The sequence below is a fragment of the Rhyacophila brunnea genome, unplaced genomic scaffold (assembly GCF_057557595.1).
Source record: "Rhyacophila brunnea isolate RB1 unplaced genomic scaffold, BYU_Rbru_1.0 scaffold_3, whole genome shotgun sequence".
In the NCBI taxonomy this organism is placed as follows: domain Eukaryota; kingdom Metazoa; phylum Arthropoda; class Insecta; order Trichoptera; family Rhyacophilidae; genus Rhyacophila; species Rhyacophila brunnea.
This window is the reverse complement of record NW_028232965.1, coordinates 32,040,218-32,059,983: the sequence shown is the minus strand read 5'-3', so window position 1 is coordinate 32,059,983 and position 19,766 is coordinate 32,040,218. Positions and strand designations below refer to the sequence as shown.

The 19,766-nt window shown below is 28.9% G+C and overlaps 1 protein-coding gene across 1 annotated transcript in view; it reads right to left on the bottom strand.

Moving 5' to 3' along the window:
* LOC147068231 (very long chain fatty acid elongase 7-like) overlaps nucleotides 1–19,766 on the bottom strand; it is a 60,708-nt gene that overhangs the window by 14,470 nt on the left and 26,472 nt on the right. The window contains exons 2-4 of the mRNA XM_085952641.1: nucleotides 14,453–14,643; nucleotides 8,302–8,439; nucleotides 6,332–6,437 (exon numbers count right to left, since the gene is read on the bottom strand). Of these exons, the coding sequence (XP_085808767.1) occupies nucleotides 6,332–6,437; nucleotides 8,302–8,439; nucleotides 14,453–14,643 (435 nt within the window). The remainder of the gene's footprint in view (nucleotides 1–6,331; nucleotides 6,438–8,301; nucleotides 8,440–14,452; nucleotides 14,644–19,766) is intronic.

The following is a 19,766-nucleotide window of genomic DNA, read 5'->3' as shown; positions in this document are numbered from 1 at the left end:
ACTGACCTTGTAATTTACATAATCATGATTTTAAAAGTAAATCACAATTTCAAAGTAAAATTAAAGTAATATTTAAAGTTATGTCGTTCAACAAGCATACTCCTAACAGTTGCCTAATATTTAAGTACTAAGAGATATCTTAATATGATAATGATTTTAGGATTCACTTTCTCTTTATTATAAATATAAGTGGGTATACGTAGAAAGTAATGGAACTACATACGGTACGCGGCAAAAAATTAAGATATCAATATTTGGCATGCTTGCCAATTTACCTATAATAGATTAACTACATTTAAAACTATGTTCAATCTCACCATACAACATTAACCCCTTAATGAATGAGAACTACCTACAGTACCTACCTACCTATTTAAAAAATATTTTTTATTAGTGGAATAAATTTTGTTTATTTAATCATTGTGTAAATCGTAGAAAGATTCATTATTTTTTTACTGTTTAATCTAATTTTAGTATATGAGAGATATGTGCGAGATTTTGTGAATAGCATAAATACCTACGTATTTATTGAGCCTTGTTAGGAATCTGATATGCCCTAGTTTGCAAAATTTGAGTATATATTTAATACCCACCGATTTAATCGTAGATATACGTATTATTAACATAGTAAATGGCAATTATGACCGTTAGTAGGGCGCACAACTATGAATAATTCTAAAATTTTTAAATGTTTATTCTGTACCGATTTGTTTAATCATAATGTTTCTCACTTAAACTGCGCATTGTATTCAGCTACTTTCTACAGCCAGTATAATTTTTCTGAATATTTAAATACATCGTGGTAAATTGTCATCAATTTCGCTGCTTGGGGAATGTCTACAGTCGTATCCCATCAGATTATCCTATTTAACATTATATTATTTGCTAAAGATTAAATTATATATAAAACATTAAAATATATTTATAAAACTAATATAATAAAGTATTTTCAATGGGTACGTTTCATATTAAAGGAATCTCATTATTGGTCTATTAACGATAAACCAATTATCTTTTTAAACCCTTTTCTTTTCAGATCTTAGTACAGTGTATTGATTTTAAAAAAATGATAATCTTAGATATAATTTAATTGTATGATATCTAAACTACAGGTTAATTAAATATATATGTAGGTAACTAGATAATTGCAGATACTCTTGATAAAAGTAACTACATCATGCATTTAATTCAAAAAAAATTAAAAATCCCAAACTCGAAAGAAAATTAAAAATTTAATTAGTAAATATACTTATACGAACTTAAATATATTATGTACATATAAAATGAATCAAAATTGGAGTCTGAAATAAATTATCATAATAATCGGCAACACTAGATGGAAGCATTCATCTGCAAATGTATTTTACGATTTCGCCCAGAGATATTTTTAAATAGTAAAATATCTATAAGTGATCAGTCGTCGTAAACACAATAAAAAAAAGGAAGAAAATAAATTTTATTACTGTCAAAAATATAAAGTGGGCTACGCTTTTTCATGACCAGTGACCGCTGCAAAAAACAGTTTGTTCTTGTTCCTATACATGCGCCGTCCATAGTCCAGCTGAGCTATGCTATGTATACACTCTAAATTAGTTCACATCATAGAAGTATTTTTTTGTTTCTCTTTACTTTATCATGCGATAGTCTCATTATAAGTTTTTTGGCTATCTAACTCTTTAAAATTCTAACAGAGCCAACGTGAATGTGTCAGCTGTTTTTGCATTCTAACACTTCAAAAAACGGATACGACAAAAATATTAACTGAATAATAAATTATCGGTTTTGTCACAAACCGATGACTGAATATTTTTTATATATAATTTGAACAAACAAGAGACATAAAAAATATGTTAGTTTATTAAGTCGATTTTTAAGTAATTTTAAACGCATTTGGTAAAATTTACGGGAAAAAATGAATTTAAATATTTTCGTGATAAACCCTCCATAATATACTTACATTCTTTATTTAACCCTTAAATGCACGATTTTCCTCTTTTTAATAAAAAAAATACTCATATACAACAAATATAAGTGATTTCGGTAAATATTTTATAGTTTTTTCTACTTCAGTATATTTTCATCAAAAAGCACTTTTTACTATCAAAATGCTGTATTAATTTTTTATGTTGAAATTATTTTTAACAATTATATTATCATAAATAATCAATCAATCCACCTTATAGAATCCTGTAATACGTTTTCCCGGTCAACATCGAATATGTTTGTGGTTAAAACTGATTTGAATATATCCGTTAAAAAATAACTGCTAAAATCTGGCCCATACCTACATAATATAATATCATCTCCGACTCGCGTCAATTGATTACAAATTATATCCAACAATTACAAATTACAATGACATATATCAGCAAAATTGAAATAATGATTCATATTAACGGTAGATATCATTGAATATAAAATTTATGGTAAAATCGATTTCTCTTTTGCTCAAAAAACCGAAACTAAAGTTTGTAGGTACTATACGTAGTATAGTATTCATTAATTTAAGGATTAATCAAAAATATGCATTACTAGATATAAATATTTGAACTATACTGTAATGATTGCTTCTGAATAAAATACCTACAATTTTTGCAATTACAAGATTAGGTAGGTACCCAAAAATATATATTATTTATACCATATAATATCTGGATATTGCTAGTGAATACAATAATTTTTCTATGTGAATATGTACTTATTTTAATTATTACCCTACATATTATAATATGTAACCATTATTATAATAATAATTAAATTGTAAGGTAGTAGGACGATTCCTAAGTGAGAAGTTGCGTTATATAGTGTATCAAAATTAGTAAAAAATACCTATGTACCTACTATATAACTGTGAATTCATTTTTAATTATTGGGTATCTTCAATTCAATCATGTACATACCTAATTGTGAACGCGTCTAAAATAATCGTAAAATAATTAATTTTTAGTAATACTACTATCCATTTCCCCTATCTTGTTCATAGAAAATAGTAAATTACTTGTTCCCGACACATTTTCTCTATCTAATATCATATATATTATAAATCACAGCCGTTTAAATTAGTTTTGTTTTGCTATAAAGCATAAAGTTTTAGCTGTTAGTGGGTTGATTTTATTCCATCGTATGATCGCTTTCATTATAAAATTAAAAATCATACTAAAAAACATAGATACTGTAAAAAATAGTTTTTTTCTTATTTGTATTCGAAATGGAAAGGCCAATAAGATGCTATCAGTCGGCATTATAACAAGCCAAAAATGTACTCGTTATACACCTGTGCATAAAAGCTCTTTGGCGATGTTTTTTTATTTAACAAACCAATTCTTCGTGGAAATAAAAAAAAAATACTCAATTACAAAAATCAAGAAACCCATAAGGGAGATACCATTATTGAATGACCTACTTTTTGTGATTCGATGAAAATGCGCTGTTTAATTAATAAAAAAATAACTTTTACTTTCATTAAAATTTATGGAATGGCGTAGCTGGCGACTATTCGTGTGTGTATTCAATTCATTCACTGGCGTAATGGATCCAGAATTGGCAGTATGACATCTATCTAAATTGGTAGGTATGGTTACATTTTCTTTATATTATAACATTTATCAATTCAAATTTGGTATCTACTTATCTATATACAGTATGTAGTTTAATTTAAATAAGAAAGTACAATAATTCAACTTTTGGTCAACTTGACTAACCAAGAGACGATGCGTCCTTTAATGCAATTTAGTTTTAAACGACTAGTAATAGAATATATGTTCAATTACAATTAACAATAAAATGATATGCATGTATTGATAAAAGAATAACTTTAAAAGGTGCTATCACCACGGATAGCTGATGTATCAAAATACTGCTTTATTGATAATTTCAAACATGACAATGACATGTTGATTTTTATAGTGATATATACGATAGAGCATAGTGGCATGTTTCTATAAAGTCAACCATTTGATACCTCTTTAGCACTACATCATCAGAATTAAGACTAAAACTAATTAAAATATGAATTGTCGATAAAAATATTATATCTACATAATCAATCGACAAATTGGCATAATTTAAATTATTATATTGTCAGATAAAAGTCATTGTCACGAAACATATTATATTAACTGTGTCTGAATAATAAGCAATAGTAACATTTGCCTGAACGGCGGCGTTTATGTAAATACATATATTTTGATTTTAAATTATTGATATCGACAGCAACTATTTCCGTCAATGAATCTTAAAAATAATTTATCGATAAAGTGTCGTTAAGAAGTTTGATTTGTTTTCCAAATTACTGTTGTATATCTACATCAATAATTAATAAATCAACAAAAAAAATTGAAACCATTATAAAGTTTTACCATGTAAACGCCACTTCAATTACTAATTCCAAATTAAATATTAACCTAATCGATATGGAAGTATAACTAATGTTCTAAGACTTATTGTCTTTACATTTTAATAATAAATCAAAACAACTTCTTAAAGGTTTCTCCATTTGACTAATGAGTTCAATTTCTAATGAAAGGTTTGAATATTGAAAAACAATTAATCAAAGCGATCGCTGATGTGAACAAATTATTATTATTATTCCTATACTCACCGACTAACTGACATACATTAGAGAAGCTGGTAACTACGAAATGTGAACTATTTTTTACATCAATCTTGTATCTGAGAATACATATTATATATTTTTAGTTCCTGTTTATCATTTGTCAATATTATGTTAAGGCTAACTAAATGTCCGCGGGCATGTGTTTATAGTTTCGTGGTCATTTACGGCATTTTTTTAAATAAAAAAAATATGTTAATATAAAACCTCCACCCCGTGAAGGTCTACATGTTTTTCTTAAGATCGGACATGGTAAAAAAAAGCCGTCATTAATTGTCAGAATCCTGAACCACACTCCTCAAAATACGAAATCGATTGCGGTTCAAGGTGTGGGTAAATAATCACGGCATGAGGATATTCTATGTAACACGATGCGTAGGATACTAGTTTCACCTATCCTTTTCACGTGTGTATTCCAGGATATTCTACGTTTTCTTCCCCATCTTAATACGTTTTCAAATTTGCAAATTTTTCAGGTTTATTAATTTTTATGTGATATCTATTGATTTTTTCCTGAAATACATTTGAAAGTCCTCAATTCTAGGCTTCGAAACATACATTTGGTTTTTGTGTCATATAAACTGATAATATAAAACATATTTTATAAAAAAAAAATAGTATGTACCTACGTGAATCGCTGTATATTATTCTAGTGTTTTTGTTTTTCGAATCTATGTCTTGTACACATACCGATATGGCTATAACTTTATTGACATTGACATGCCATTTAACTACCTCCAAATATCTGAATTCTATAATCTGCACTATCGGTAGATATATTCATGATCACAAATTTGCATCTAGCCTTTGACAATGTTAGGAACCTACATTTTTTTTCAAATACAAAATTATATGGCCATATTATCGAATGTATGTGCCATAATTTCAGGTCTCTGTAATATTCTTTGGCTTCAGTAATTCTCCTATAGTTATGGCGCTGTCTGCATCGCATACAATTTTGATGATCAACCCTATTTTGAAGCCTACTGTGAGCGAGATAACTTATTCGATTAGTTTATCTATTATAATATTGAAGATAAATGAATATAATATATCCTTGTTTCATACCCGTGGCGGTTCATATAACACTGGAGAGTTCACTATTCACTTTCACTGTTGTATTATTATTTATATTAATTAATTCCTAGCTGATGTTAATGAGTGCACGCTTTGTTTCCATTTCTTTTAGTATGTATATATATCTAGTACAGACTAGATCAAATAATTTGGCAAGGTCAAGAAATTGTACAATAAGTAAATGTTTTAAATTCTATTTTTTATTATTTATGATGTGATCTACTGTGAATATTATTTTAGCGGAAGATATTTTTACGGAATCTTTGTTGCTTCTCTCTATTGGTAATATGGTTTTCCAGTTGCAACCTTAGAATACATGTAATTATAAAAAAAATAATACCATAATTTGGCATAAATATGAAACCATTATATCCAATAATAAATTGTCTTATCAAAAATGAAATATTGATCCATTTAATTGAAAGCATAGTAGGTATTGAAAAATATAGATTATTATAAATAAGCGAAACATCATTTTATTTGAATAATATAAATACTTGAAATGGAGAATTAGATCTAGATGACTGACTATTTTTATGTGAGTTTATTAACAATATTATCTTAGATATCTTACCTATAAGTGTAAAACATATTTATTACAAAAAAATTATAAATTCAAAACCTACTAATTAATTATCTTACCTGGTAAATACTTTGAAGCGGCCCAAACCAGGACAACCATCCCAGTATGGTGGTACACGTGCAAAAATGTAACGTGACTATTCTTTTTTCTTAATACGAAGAAAACCTAGAAAATAATATTTTATTTTAGATGTGTCATTTTTGTAATAGCACTAAATTAATTAGACGGTTCCATGACAAAACAGAACAGTGACAAAACAGAACAACGATAAATATAACTATGACATTTCAGGAAAAATATAAAGTTAATATTGAAATTGTCCTATCTCTATTATGGTGATAGATTTTTAACAGCACAGATTTTCAATACGCCATAATAAATCAAATTATATAAGTATCTAATTTCTGCATTCCTAATCGCTAGAAAGCCTCAAATAAACGGGACTTAACTCGGTGTTGCCGGCAAGCTTAGGATATATCATTTTAATCAATATAATATGTTTAAAATGATTGGGTGACTAGGTACAACGAAATAATGACCTAACCTAACCTAACCGAACCTATATAGATTCCACAAAAATTAATGTTTCATTTTTTCCCTAGCTGTTCTGTTTTGTCACTGTTCTGTTTTGTCCGGTTACTAATTAGACATATAACCAAATAGCTCTTAATGTATATTTCGTATGCCTATTGTAGGACAATATTTGATTTATCAACATCAAATTGGATTTATCCATTACTGGGTGAAGACTTCTCCAAGTCCCCTTGGTCCTCTTTATCGTTTATCAATCATATTAAAATCCTGCTATAAATTTAATAATTAATCGTGACATTGGTAATGTAATGATATTATATTTACAATATAATAAATAAAAATATGTAACCGCCTACATAGGTGGTAACACATGTTATATTAATTGAACTCCAGCATAATATGCGATTGTTCATTTGGGTCATTACGTCTACATATACCTTAATATATCTCTTATTTTTATATTTTGGAAATAATGACTAATATTCAATTTTTTTATATAGAATTTTAAAGTCAAATACGAAATATTATAGGTGTGCTAATAAGTCAAAGAGTACCGATTATTTCATCTAATAAAATATTAAAGAAATAATTTAAATTATTTACTACTCAAATTAGTCAATAATAGGGACCAGCAATGTCTTGTACATTACCAATGTTAAATTTAGAATTTTGTATAAATATAAATAAGATTTATAATTTGAGATAGGTAAGGACCTATTACAAAATATAATTTTATTTAAGTAACCGTTATCATTAGCAATCTCATATGCATATGTATATATAAAACATGTCATTAAGTACCTAATATCACTAAAATATAATAAGTTTAATATTTCATATTTACAAAGAAATACCAAAAACGTTATAAAAGGGTAATACCATCTAATAACTCTACATATATCCCACTATTTGAAGATACAATATATAGACATGGAGATTGTTGGTGAGAGTTAATGCAATCGTTTATGTAGTTACATTTGAATTTAATAATCAATTTAATATGTATATTTAGATGTCATTATTTGAAAGTATGCTCCAATTATATTAGCATAGCATAGAATATTATAGAACATAGATAATATATAATGATAATTGATACTTAGTGTTGTCCAAAAATATAGACAATATTTTTTTTTGTCAAACATCCATGATAACAAAAATAATAATTGTATGTTCAAATATTTTATAGTATCGTAGAATTAAGGGCGTAACCATTTAAAGTAAAGTAATCATTAATTATTAATAAAGTTAAGGGAAACGTGAAACGAACATTAGGGAATATTATAATAATAATAATGAATTTCATATATTGAAAATAAAGTAAAATTTAATATCGACAAAGATTACTTTATTAAAAATTAACTATTTGCAATTAATGAAACTTATGTTACAATACGTCAAATTTACATACGTTTGATGACCCATTATTATAATATACAACCCTGGCTATATCATAATTTATTAATTGAATGTGTGTTAATAAATTAGTTCTTACTGTGTCCAATAAGTCTGTCAGTTTTATTTGAAAGTATAAATATACACATGAAGCAATCTCTATGGCTCTTTCACTGTTGGAGAAGTCCACGGGCTGGCAGACTAATTTATAGTATCCTCCCCAAGCCAACACCAGCGACTGAAACATAAACAAAACGTATTTAAAAACATATATAATTAACGAATTATTAATATGTATAAGTCGAATTAGCTAGACCAAATCTTTCCAAGATTATACTTGTTCTATCATATAAAATATGTAAATAGCTGATAGCTAAATAGCTAAATATGAGTAAATCAGTAAACAGCGGCACCATGGGGACATTCTGGTATTGTTTGCTCGCATATTTATTTATTTATTTAAGAATACAAAACATTGTGGACATAACAAATCTAAATTCAAGACGTACACAACATGAGATTTACATTATAAGTCAAACATTACCCTCACAAGAGAGAAGAAGAGAATATAGAAAAAAAAATATAATAATAATAATAACAAAAAAAATGAAATAAAATCAAAACATACTTACGTACAATTTAATACAGAAAAATATAATTTTTGAAAATAAAAAAACACAATTTTATACAGAAAAATACAGTTTCAAAAACAAAATGCAAAGTACACCATTGAAAATGTCTATGTTTTTAGGGAGCGCATTTACTAATCTTGCACCCCTCGCTAATGGTGCCTGATAGGCTTGACACGAGGAAACGGTTCCAATCCAGAATAAATCATGGCTGCGACCACATAGGTAATTGACAGGCGCATGTAAATTCAAATTCATTAGGACACCAGGATTGGAAACCATCCCTCGCGATAACAGGCAAAAGTGTTTCAAGAGCAGAAGAGACCGATGAGATTCAAGAGAGTGAAAAGTAAGCATGCCATATAAATAGGCATTGCACCAAATAATTATTCCAATAATCCCGCGAATCGCCTTTAGTGCCACTGTATACCGATTTTACCTATACTTAGCTAGGAGGTAGTTTTGGAAGTAAAACTTTTAATGTTGCGACACCCTGCCCAAAACTTTACTTGATTAAAAGAAAAATAATTGAATTTCGTGAATTGTTGATTATTTACAACTGAAATACCTAACTACTTTCCTTTCCGTTGCCTCTGTAGTCTATCTTTTTTTGTAGTAGGTGCCTATATTTACATTACCAACATTCTGTAAGCAGACTTTAAAAAATCATAAAGCAATTTGCGGAGATTTCCAATTGAATATTCTTTCTATCGAAATAATAATTAATGACGAGTCAGAAAAATAATCTTATAAATTTAAATTGATATATTTCCATAGATATAATATATTATTATTTTTCAATACTTCATTCATGAAAAAATTATAATTACCAGACGAAATTTGTTTAAATATTTTTGAAATTCAAAGGTCAGTATTTCAATATATTTCACTCAATTTGAATTATCATCTCTATACAACAAGTGTTGTTCTGGCGATAATAATGGACCATTTTTAAATGCTTATGTCATCACATAACATTATAATTAATAATCGCAAGATATAGATACAATTTGGGATGTGTTTTTCTATTCGCAACCCTGCTGATATAACACAAATTAGACAATAACTATTCGCTTTTTAATCTTTAACTTACACCCCCAACTAGTTTTCCTATAATTAACTGCCTACATAATTGAATTTCATACGGTGATAATTTCAAGCGGAAACTTTTTGTATGATCTTATATTCTTGTCAGATAAGTTTAGAATAATGGGTATGTAAGTATTATAATACGGTATAATATGTTATATTTATCTATATGAATGACATAATTACGTAAATCTCACTACATAGAGATTTACAGAGCATCTTTAGATGGAATTTAAAATATAATATACGTATTTCCATAAAAACCCCGATTCTATTGATGAATATGGAAAATTACAAATATTAAATTGGTTTGAAATTCAAATAAATTGTTATGATGTGTAAAAGAGTAATTTTAAGGTTCCAACACCATTTTGAGCAGGCGTGTCCAACCCGCGGGCCACAGGCCGCATGCAAAATCGTTCATTTAGTAATTTGACTCGGCACCAAAAACTCAGTTATTTTGAAAAGCATACTTTTTTGTGGACAGAAAAACTGATTATACTGAAGAATTTTTCACATTAAAATCTAAAAATAACTTGTCAACTTTGATTCTGGACAGAAAATTTGTATCAGAAAAAATCTAAAAAAGGTAAACCCAAAATATTTTCACGGCAAGAGATAAAATATACGACTCATGTGTGGCCCATGAGAATTCCTCTTCACTCAATGTGACCCAATGAAATCAAAAGGTTAAACACTCATGATTTAGACGTTTCGAGATGTTGAAACATGGAAACCAATACCATACATATCAATATAAATATACTTACGTTGTTTGCACGAATGTATAAATTTTGTAAGAAAAGAATCAATATACCTACAAATTATTATTTTCTTGCATTATTATTACTTGACGAACTGCAGGGATTATTAATTTTACTAATGCTTGTAAATTTAAAAATCTGTTATATGAAAATAATAAGTTGATAAAAATATGTTATTGATATGGATATTTAATTTCAAAAATCAAAAACTATTTGACAATTTTTCAAAATTTTATAAATCTCCACAAGAAAATATTCAATAATATATATACTTATTATATAAATATTATTATTATTCAATAATAGTAGTTGTTTTTTTTTCATTTAAAAATCCGTTATAAAGGGAATAATATTAGGTATGAAATAGTATAAATTATCATAATGTTTCATTATAATTTAATATAACCACATCCAAGATTTTGGGAGTACTTCAGTAATCAATTGGAACTTCCAGCTTATCGTGTCAAATACAAAATAATGAACCTTTTCTCATAGTAAAGTATGCATAGGAATAAAAATACTAAGTACTTACTTATAGAAGATAAAATTACAAAAAAAAACAACTAGAAAACCGATATGTTTTTGTTCTGTTTTTAATGAAAATTTTATTCAGCTTCCATTTTTTTCACATTTCACATAAAATTAAGACAATATACAACGGTTGGATGTAAGCACGTGTCCTTCTACCCATACCGCTACCGCTTCTATATTTTAAAGTTTTATCATATAACTTCGGAACCTTGTGAGATATCGAGATGATTTTTTTCATAATTTATATGAATAATCTAGTCTAGCTGTGTATATGTACTATGATTTTGTATAAAAACTTATATCTCTCTGATTTCTAAAAATATTAAAGTAGGTACCAATGCTATTTTAAAATTGTTTTTATTTATCTTTTATGTTCCCATTTTTAGTTTTGTATCTATAATGTAGATGTATTTAAGCCCTACCGATAAAATATAGTGCGTAGGTAAATAATAATATATAAAACATTGGGTATTACACCACTTCAAGAGACACTTTCCTATCGGCTGGAAGCGAATACAAAATTATCATTATGTACACTAGCCGACTAATCAATTTTAACCAGCCATGAAAACTTTGCTGTAAACTGTAAAGCTATGTATGTACCTATATGACTATAGTCAAAACTGCACGTTCGGCTTTCCTTGACAATGTTGACCCTCTTCTTTGAGATTGTATGGAAATGGAAAGTAATCATAATGGCATTCGTAACAACTGACCATTGAGTGACGTGTTTGGCTATGCCGGTATTGTTTCCAAGATGGCTAAATTTGGGACCTTTTCCTTGATAAATAAAAGAAAATGGTTGAATTTCTCCTGTTATCGCCGTTATAACGGATCTTGTCCTACCCTCAGATAGCAGTAAAGTTATACTTACTATACAAATTCTAGTTCAATCAATGTCTCCGTTGCATACCCCAAAATCTAGAATCTAGATAATAATCTTTAGAACACAGTACCTGCGAGTAAAAGTTCATTTAAGCAATGCGTCAATCACCATAGTTGGTTATACAAAAATTATTGTTAGTGAAGGGTAATTTCAAATACTAGAGCACGATGACCACAAAAAAATGGTATAGACAATATTATTTTTTTTATTTCATACAATACTGCCAAACGACTAATACCTGCATTTAGTGGTTAACTAATAATACCTATTTTTAGATGATTTAGGTACTAAAACTTTGGTTTCTTAATATGACCGCTTTAAAAGCTATTCAATAAATTTATTTATTGTATGGCGCGGTGGAAATTAAATTAAACAATAAAATTGTATTTTGTATATTATGTACCCAGTATTCTTCCACTGATGTAACGCATATTAAACTTATATTATACTGACATTACAAATAAAATAATATGTAATAAATTCATTCCCATTGAGTACATTTGCATCTAATAGTCATTAGAACTTCATAGTATAATCAACATCAAGAGCCGGAGTCTATTCACTGTTGGATGAAGGAAAAGAAATGGTATGGGAGGATGCCAAAACCCTCAAACTGCTTTAACTGGTTAGAGTATAAATATTGTACAATATTTTATCAAAGTAATGACGTTTACATACAGGGAAAATGAAATGGTTGCCATGTTATATTTACTTTAGAGCAGGGGTTCCCAACTGGCACTTAATTATGAGCATATTTTTACAATCCAACCTATTTATCTATTTTAAATGGTTTTATATCATTTTAAAGGTCAATTTGTTCATTCTCAGCATAAGCAGATACTTCTATGATCTTGTTTGAGCACTCACCTAGATAGTGGAAGATGTGAGATCAAATTCCATATTTTGTAAGATTTTTCTGGGATCTTATGTTATAGTATATATATTATATTGTTATAATGTTTTTGAGATTTTTAAAAATTGAATATTTTAAACAATTAAAAGAATCAAACATTCTTAAAATCTCTTGTGTTTTCAATGCTGAATAAAAAAAATGTAATTTACTAACAATAAAACAATACAATTTACTTTAATAATTATACTATGTTTACATTCATTTTTAATTACATAGCGTGTCTCCTTTTATTTGGCAGAATTTGAACTACCTCACATAAGCTTAGTTATCTTATAAATTTACAAAATTATTACTAATTAGAAGTTTAAATTGATATTTTGCAATTATTGGAAACCGACAAAATATCAATAATATGGCATTTCATTTATCAGTATATTAATATTATTGTACCGGACGTGGTGTTTGAAACACCTTTTATACAACATTAGTCTTACTTTCATATTTCTCTATCGGCACATCATCGACAGATGTTTTTTTTTTCAAGAAGATACATTTAAATAATACCTAATATTATTTTTGTTTTAATAAAATACTAAAATACATTTTTTTTAAAATACACATGTCCCGCACCTGTTAACACAAAATTTTGATAGTTCGGTGTTGCAATTCAATAATCTTCAATTAAATAAAATGAACGAGCAGAATACATTTTCTTAATTAATTAAGTTGATTACTACACTTTCTAATACAATAAGTTTGACACCGATCTGTTTTTCGTTTTCATTCTTCGACAATACCGTTTAAAATAAACCGTTTTCACGAGTCCGATGCTTATGGATTTCTCAAAAATTAATAGGTACCTACCTACATACCTGTATTAGTGTGTCAATCAAACCAAATTTCACACGATATCATTTTTTTTTCGTTTTTAATGGTACTATGATGAATAATTATTTATTATGATATTTGTATTTCGTATTATTGGTACAGTGACAAACGAGTAGGTATTTTTTTAAATATATACCTAAAACTAATCGTTTAATAAGTCGGTACTTAATTCAATTGAATTAGTTAATAATGATCATGAACGATAGACTGTACCTACTGACTTATTTAAAAAAAACATCGTTATCAATTAGTGTTCCCCCTCCTTAAATTCACAGAACTATGTTCTGTGTCAAATACTAGTTATTATTGTATATCAATAATGAACAACCTTTTTTTACACTTTCCACCATATTAAAAAACCAAATCTCTTTTCTGGTCGCATGTACATTTTTCGTATACCTATATATTGTTCGAAGAATTATCCAAACCGTCTATTCTAAATTCTTTATGTTTTCTAATGAATGTAGAGACAAGGCAGATTGTAATGATATGTTCATAGTAAATAGTTAGTATGGTCTATAAAAGTATTCGAACCACCATCTATTTGATGACAATTGACAATGTATTTGACCATAAAATTATAAATATTAAATATATTAATTTATATTTACCCGGTAAACTATCCAAGTGCATATCGCAATTTGTCCAGCGTTGTATACAATCATAATATTTTTAAGTTTGAAAGGTGGTCTATTTTCCATCCATCGAGGCCCCAAACTATTTACAAAATAAAGGTAGAATCCAAGGATGAAGGTAATCGGAAATGGTGATCCCACCAAAGGCCACGATGCTGTCCGGGGATCTGGAAATGAAACAATGATAATTTTACTAATTATTTTACTATTGAACAGGTGCATTTTTAAGTGAATATTACCTATAGTTTGACGTGCAGCTGTGGTGAACAACATAAGGATGTAGGGTATGAAAGCGTAATGTTTTAAGTGCCTAAATCACATTTTTTTATGTAGGTATTACTCACATACCAACTTTAACAGTGTATTATATTACATTGTAATATGTAAACTATGTTTAATAATTAATATGCAATGCTATTGGGGTGATTTATGTGCCCAATCAAATGAAATTATCGTATTAAATAAATTATAAATTAGTAAAACATAAATACTCAAGTAAATTCGATAAGTACAATCATTATAACAATATATAACTATTTTTTTATATAAATGCTAGTATTCAAATGTGGGCAATATGAAAATAGTAGGTAGGTATAAATTGGTATTATTTGGAGCATATGGACACCACATGGCGCCTCCAAGAATCCTTGTGCTGACCAGTCTTGCGTCTTCCAGGGTCTGCCACCTACAACGTGTTAAAGTACCAAGACGATGGTATTCGGAGGACGGTATCCAGCAGTGGCAAAGACTTCATACTAGGCAATATTTAAAGCCTACCTTCTTAAGAAAAATCTTTTTTAATTGCATATTGACATATTTATATACTTAACCACTTCATTATTTTATGTTATATAAAAATAATTTATGTTGCCAACGAGAGATGTCGTATATGTAGGAATGTATTACAGTATTACACAGTTTACAAAACGAGTGCAAAGGTATTAAAAAATATACCACAGCGCGCCGTAAATAAATAATAAACGCCGCGACGTCTTGACGTAAATAAATCTCCGATTATGTGTGAAATAATTCTGAATTTTTTTCGTATGGACTTTACGTCTCGTAACCTCAGCAAGTCTGCTGATTTGTACGAAATAAGGTAAGCTCCTGTCGCAGAGCCTAAAACATTCGCGCATAATAATGTCACGACTGCGCACTTTGTCCAAAATCATTAATAATTAGATAATTAAAAAAAATAATTTCAACGGCGTTTAATCGAACATTAATAAATAAGTATGTATAGATCGTTTTTATAAATAAAAATAAATTTTATCTAATGATTTTTGATGGGTATACATGTTTTGAAAAATAGGTAATTTAAACACATCGCTCATTTTTATGTCGTCAATGAGTTTTTGAAGTTTCATTGAATTAGTGTGTCGTTGTCATTTACTTGTGTGTATCTATTCATTAGTAGTAAATATCGTACTATTCTCGTAAGTATACCTGACAAGTGTGCTCTTTTTATCAGATCTCCACAGCCTACCCCTTTCCAAAAGTCACCCTTTGCCACTGGTATCCAGTAAGCTTGGCGAAGGGAATCCGTCTCTTAAGACATATACCTATCGAGCCAGGTCCAACGTCGCTTCTTCACTTTTTAAGTTATGAAAGGCTGCGTGATCCGAAATCATATATCCTTATTATATCACCAGAGTACACTATATTATAATACAATATATTTAAACATATACTAAAATACTATTATGTAAATCTCAGACAACAAAATAATATGTCAGTTGACTCCACTAAATTGCCTGCAGAAACAAACTGGCATTGAGTGCATTTGGGCACCTGAATACTAATATTATCTTCAAAGGTGACCTCCCATTATGTTCAACCAATGTGTGCTACCAACGCTCATCTGTGCGTGTAAAACATGAATTCTTAATGTAAGATAGATCTAAAAATTATAAGTATCGCAACGTGGCATGGAAAAGTGCATGTTGAGCAAAACGCGGAAAGATCACAAAAGAAACCAATTGATAAGGAAACAGACAAGAGTTGAGCAGACGAAATGGCAATGGGCTGGATATGTCGCTCGGCGAGTAGACAATCGCTGGACAAATGCCGTCATACAGTGGTACCCAAGGGGCATTAAACGCTCACAAGTACGGCCTAAAACCCGCTGGATAGACGAGCTCATAAAGTTCGGTGGATGTACGTGGCAGCAAAGAACTAGGGACCGATAAGATTGAAGAAAGGTAGGGGAGGCCTTCATGCAGTAGTGGATCGACCTCGGCTGATTATGATGACATTTATATTATATGAATTATATTTATTAGGATTGATTGGCATACGGCTAATATTTATTGCCTAAACTTTTTTTACGCCAGGAACAAAATAAAAGATAAGTACCTACTCTGTCTAGAACAACTTTTTTTTTTTTACGAAACCTATCAATCAGCACTTAGGTGAGATTAGATTAGATGATTGACATGTATATTTTTTGAGTAGATATTGATTGAAAAAAATATGATCCAATTAGTATTTGTTTTTGACAGCATATTTAAATTAAACTAGTTTTTGTTAGAAATAAGGCGATATTATATTATTATTCATGCACTTTGATCAGAGGTTTTTAATCAGGAAATTTAAATAAGGAGAATACTGGTTGGAACCATTCAAAGGTCGTGGATGTGAATGTCAGGCGAAGGTTAAACAGAAAGAAAAAAAAATATTAACGTGGTCTCGTATGCAGGATATTCTAAGATAGTAGTCAAGAGTACGCGATGTGATAGAGGTCACCAATCAGATGCAATGGCAATGGGTTGGACATGTCGCTCGGCGAGTGGACAACCGCAACACAATTAATGCCGTTATTCAATAGACACAACATATCCACAGGGACGCCTTAAAATCCGCTGGATAGACGAACTCGTGAAGTTCGTTTGATATACGAGGCAGCAAAGAGCTGGGGACCAAGAATAGTGGAGTTAGCTAAGGGAGGCCTCCGTCCACCAGTGAATCGACCCCAGCTGATAATGATGGTGATGATGCCAAAATAACACAAAGAAAGATAAGATGGATACATGGAGTATCATATTATGAAAAGAAATATTATGTACAAACTAAGCAATAAATACAACAAACCACATAAATAAATATGGATTAGTTTTTATGACATACAAAAAAGCTAATTTCTGTGTAATGGATTCGATTTCTAACAACATTATTTTTTAGAATATTTATTTTGAAGTAGGTAGTCAATACAATAATAATTATTAATAGTAATTATGACAAAGGCAATTTATAATAAAGTAGTACGTCATTGACATCTATTTTCAAATAGAAAAACTAAAATATAACGAGATGACTGTAATTCAATAGATAAACTAACTTTCCATATAACTTATACAATTTGACCATAGATGTCAATAAGTAATATTATGATTTATTATTAAAATAATATTTATATTATAATAATTTATTTTATTAAATTATAATATTAATATTATGTGATATTTATTTATTGACGTGTAGTCATCTGGTGGAGTCTATGGTCAAATTTTATAACTAATATGGAAAATTAGTTTATAATATTGAGTTACAGTCCTCTTTATATTTTAGTGTTTCTATTTGAAAATAGATATCGGTAACGTAATTATAATAGTATCGTAATAAATTTTATTATTATCATGATTGGTACTATAAAGAAGAAATTGGGGCTCAATTTACCGAGAGTACACCGCAGAGAAACGTCAGATTTTTTTAGTCAATACTTGAAAGTATTTAATATGTAAGAATGAAAAAAATAAAAATAATCAATATCATTATTTTCTAATATTTCAATAATATTTTAATTGTACGATACCTACAACAGTCATTATTAGTTATTACTTCAACAAAATATTATTAACTAATATTAATATACGTTTAATGACATCTGTACTCGAACGCCGTTGTTTATTTTCATATTAGTTTTTCTAATAAATCACAGATGGCTGTAGCATCTAATAACCAACAGTTAGTTTCTAAATTATTACAGAAATCTATAATAAAATAGATTTACTTATTGTCTAATGGTACGTTTACATCTGACACTTATACCATTATACTTATTTTATGTGTCGGACATAAAATTTCATTTACTGTTTACACCTGCATGGATCTGACATAAAATTCTGGTATACTTCTCGTTGAAATAAAGTCTCGACACTTTATTCAATGGCAACATTGGAATAAATATATGCGGTGTTTACATATGATATTGTAATTTATTCGGACACTTATTTTGTATACTTCTCAAAAACGTTATGTCAGTTGTCAATATGGGAATGTTAAAAAAGAAAGCAGCGAGTGTTATTATTTTAAGTCTTTTGGCAACAAAAAGGAGGAAAAAATGGTCTAGATGGGTGCGGGAATGGATTCAGCGACGAGAAGAACTAGGTGCCTTCCGTTTAATGTCAGAGTTTAAAATCGAAGATCCAACTCAATTTGTGAACTTTAGTTTGCAAGATTGGACCTTTTGCCAAAAAACAAGACACACAATTCAGAAATGCGTAGAAGAACGATTAACAGTAACATTGAGATATCTAGCACTTGATCGTCATTGCATATTCAATATAATATTATCGTACCTAATACGAGTGCAGGTGTGGGCCAAAATGAATTAGGTAATACCATTTGAAGCGCATTTTTTCTTCACAGAGTGTATCAGAATTAATCGTATGTGCCGAGAACAAGCGATATTTTATTTTCGAACAAAATCCATAGAACACGGCACATCCGATTTACTTCTCATTGTCTATGATTTTTGACAGATCGCTACAGTACATTTATTAACGTAAACGTTGGGCATACATTCATGGTGTACCTATGATTATTGATTGTCCGTTGTTTTAGAAATATACATATGCAATTCACTAGGCACCTGTCAAACTACGAATATTGTGTCAGGTACTTGACATAAAAGTAGACGGTGGTCCAACTTCGGTGATATATCGCTCCAAGTTCGAACTTGTCGAATACGCGGTGTTTACATTTGCGTATATAAGTAGATTGAATAAGTGGTAGGTGAGAGTCGACACACGCAAAATAAGTGGCAGATACAAATATACTTACTGTTTACACTTAAGTGAATATGGTGTCATACATAAATATGACGATATTAGTGTCAAATGTAAACGTACCATAATATATTAATTACATAGTTTGAATGTAGATGAAACAGTCAAAACAATTATTTGTAATTTTTTTTTAAATATTATTACACGTGATGATTTCAATTTTATGTTTTTCTATTTTGCTGACGCAACACTACTATGATAAAAATTAATACTCTTTTTAATGC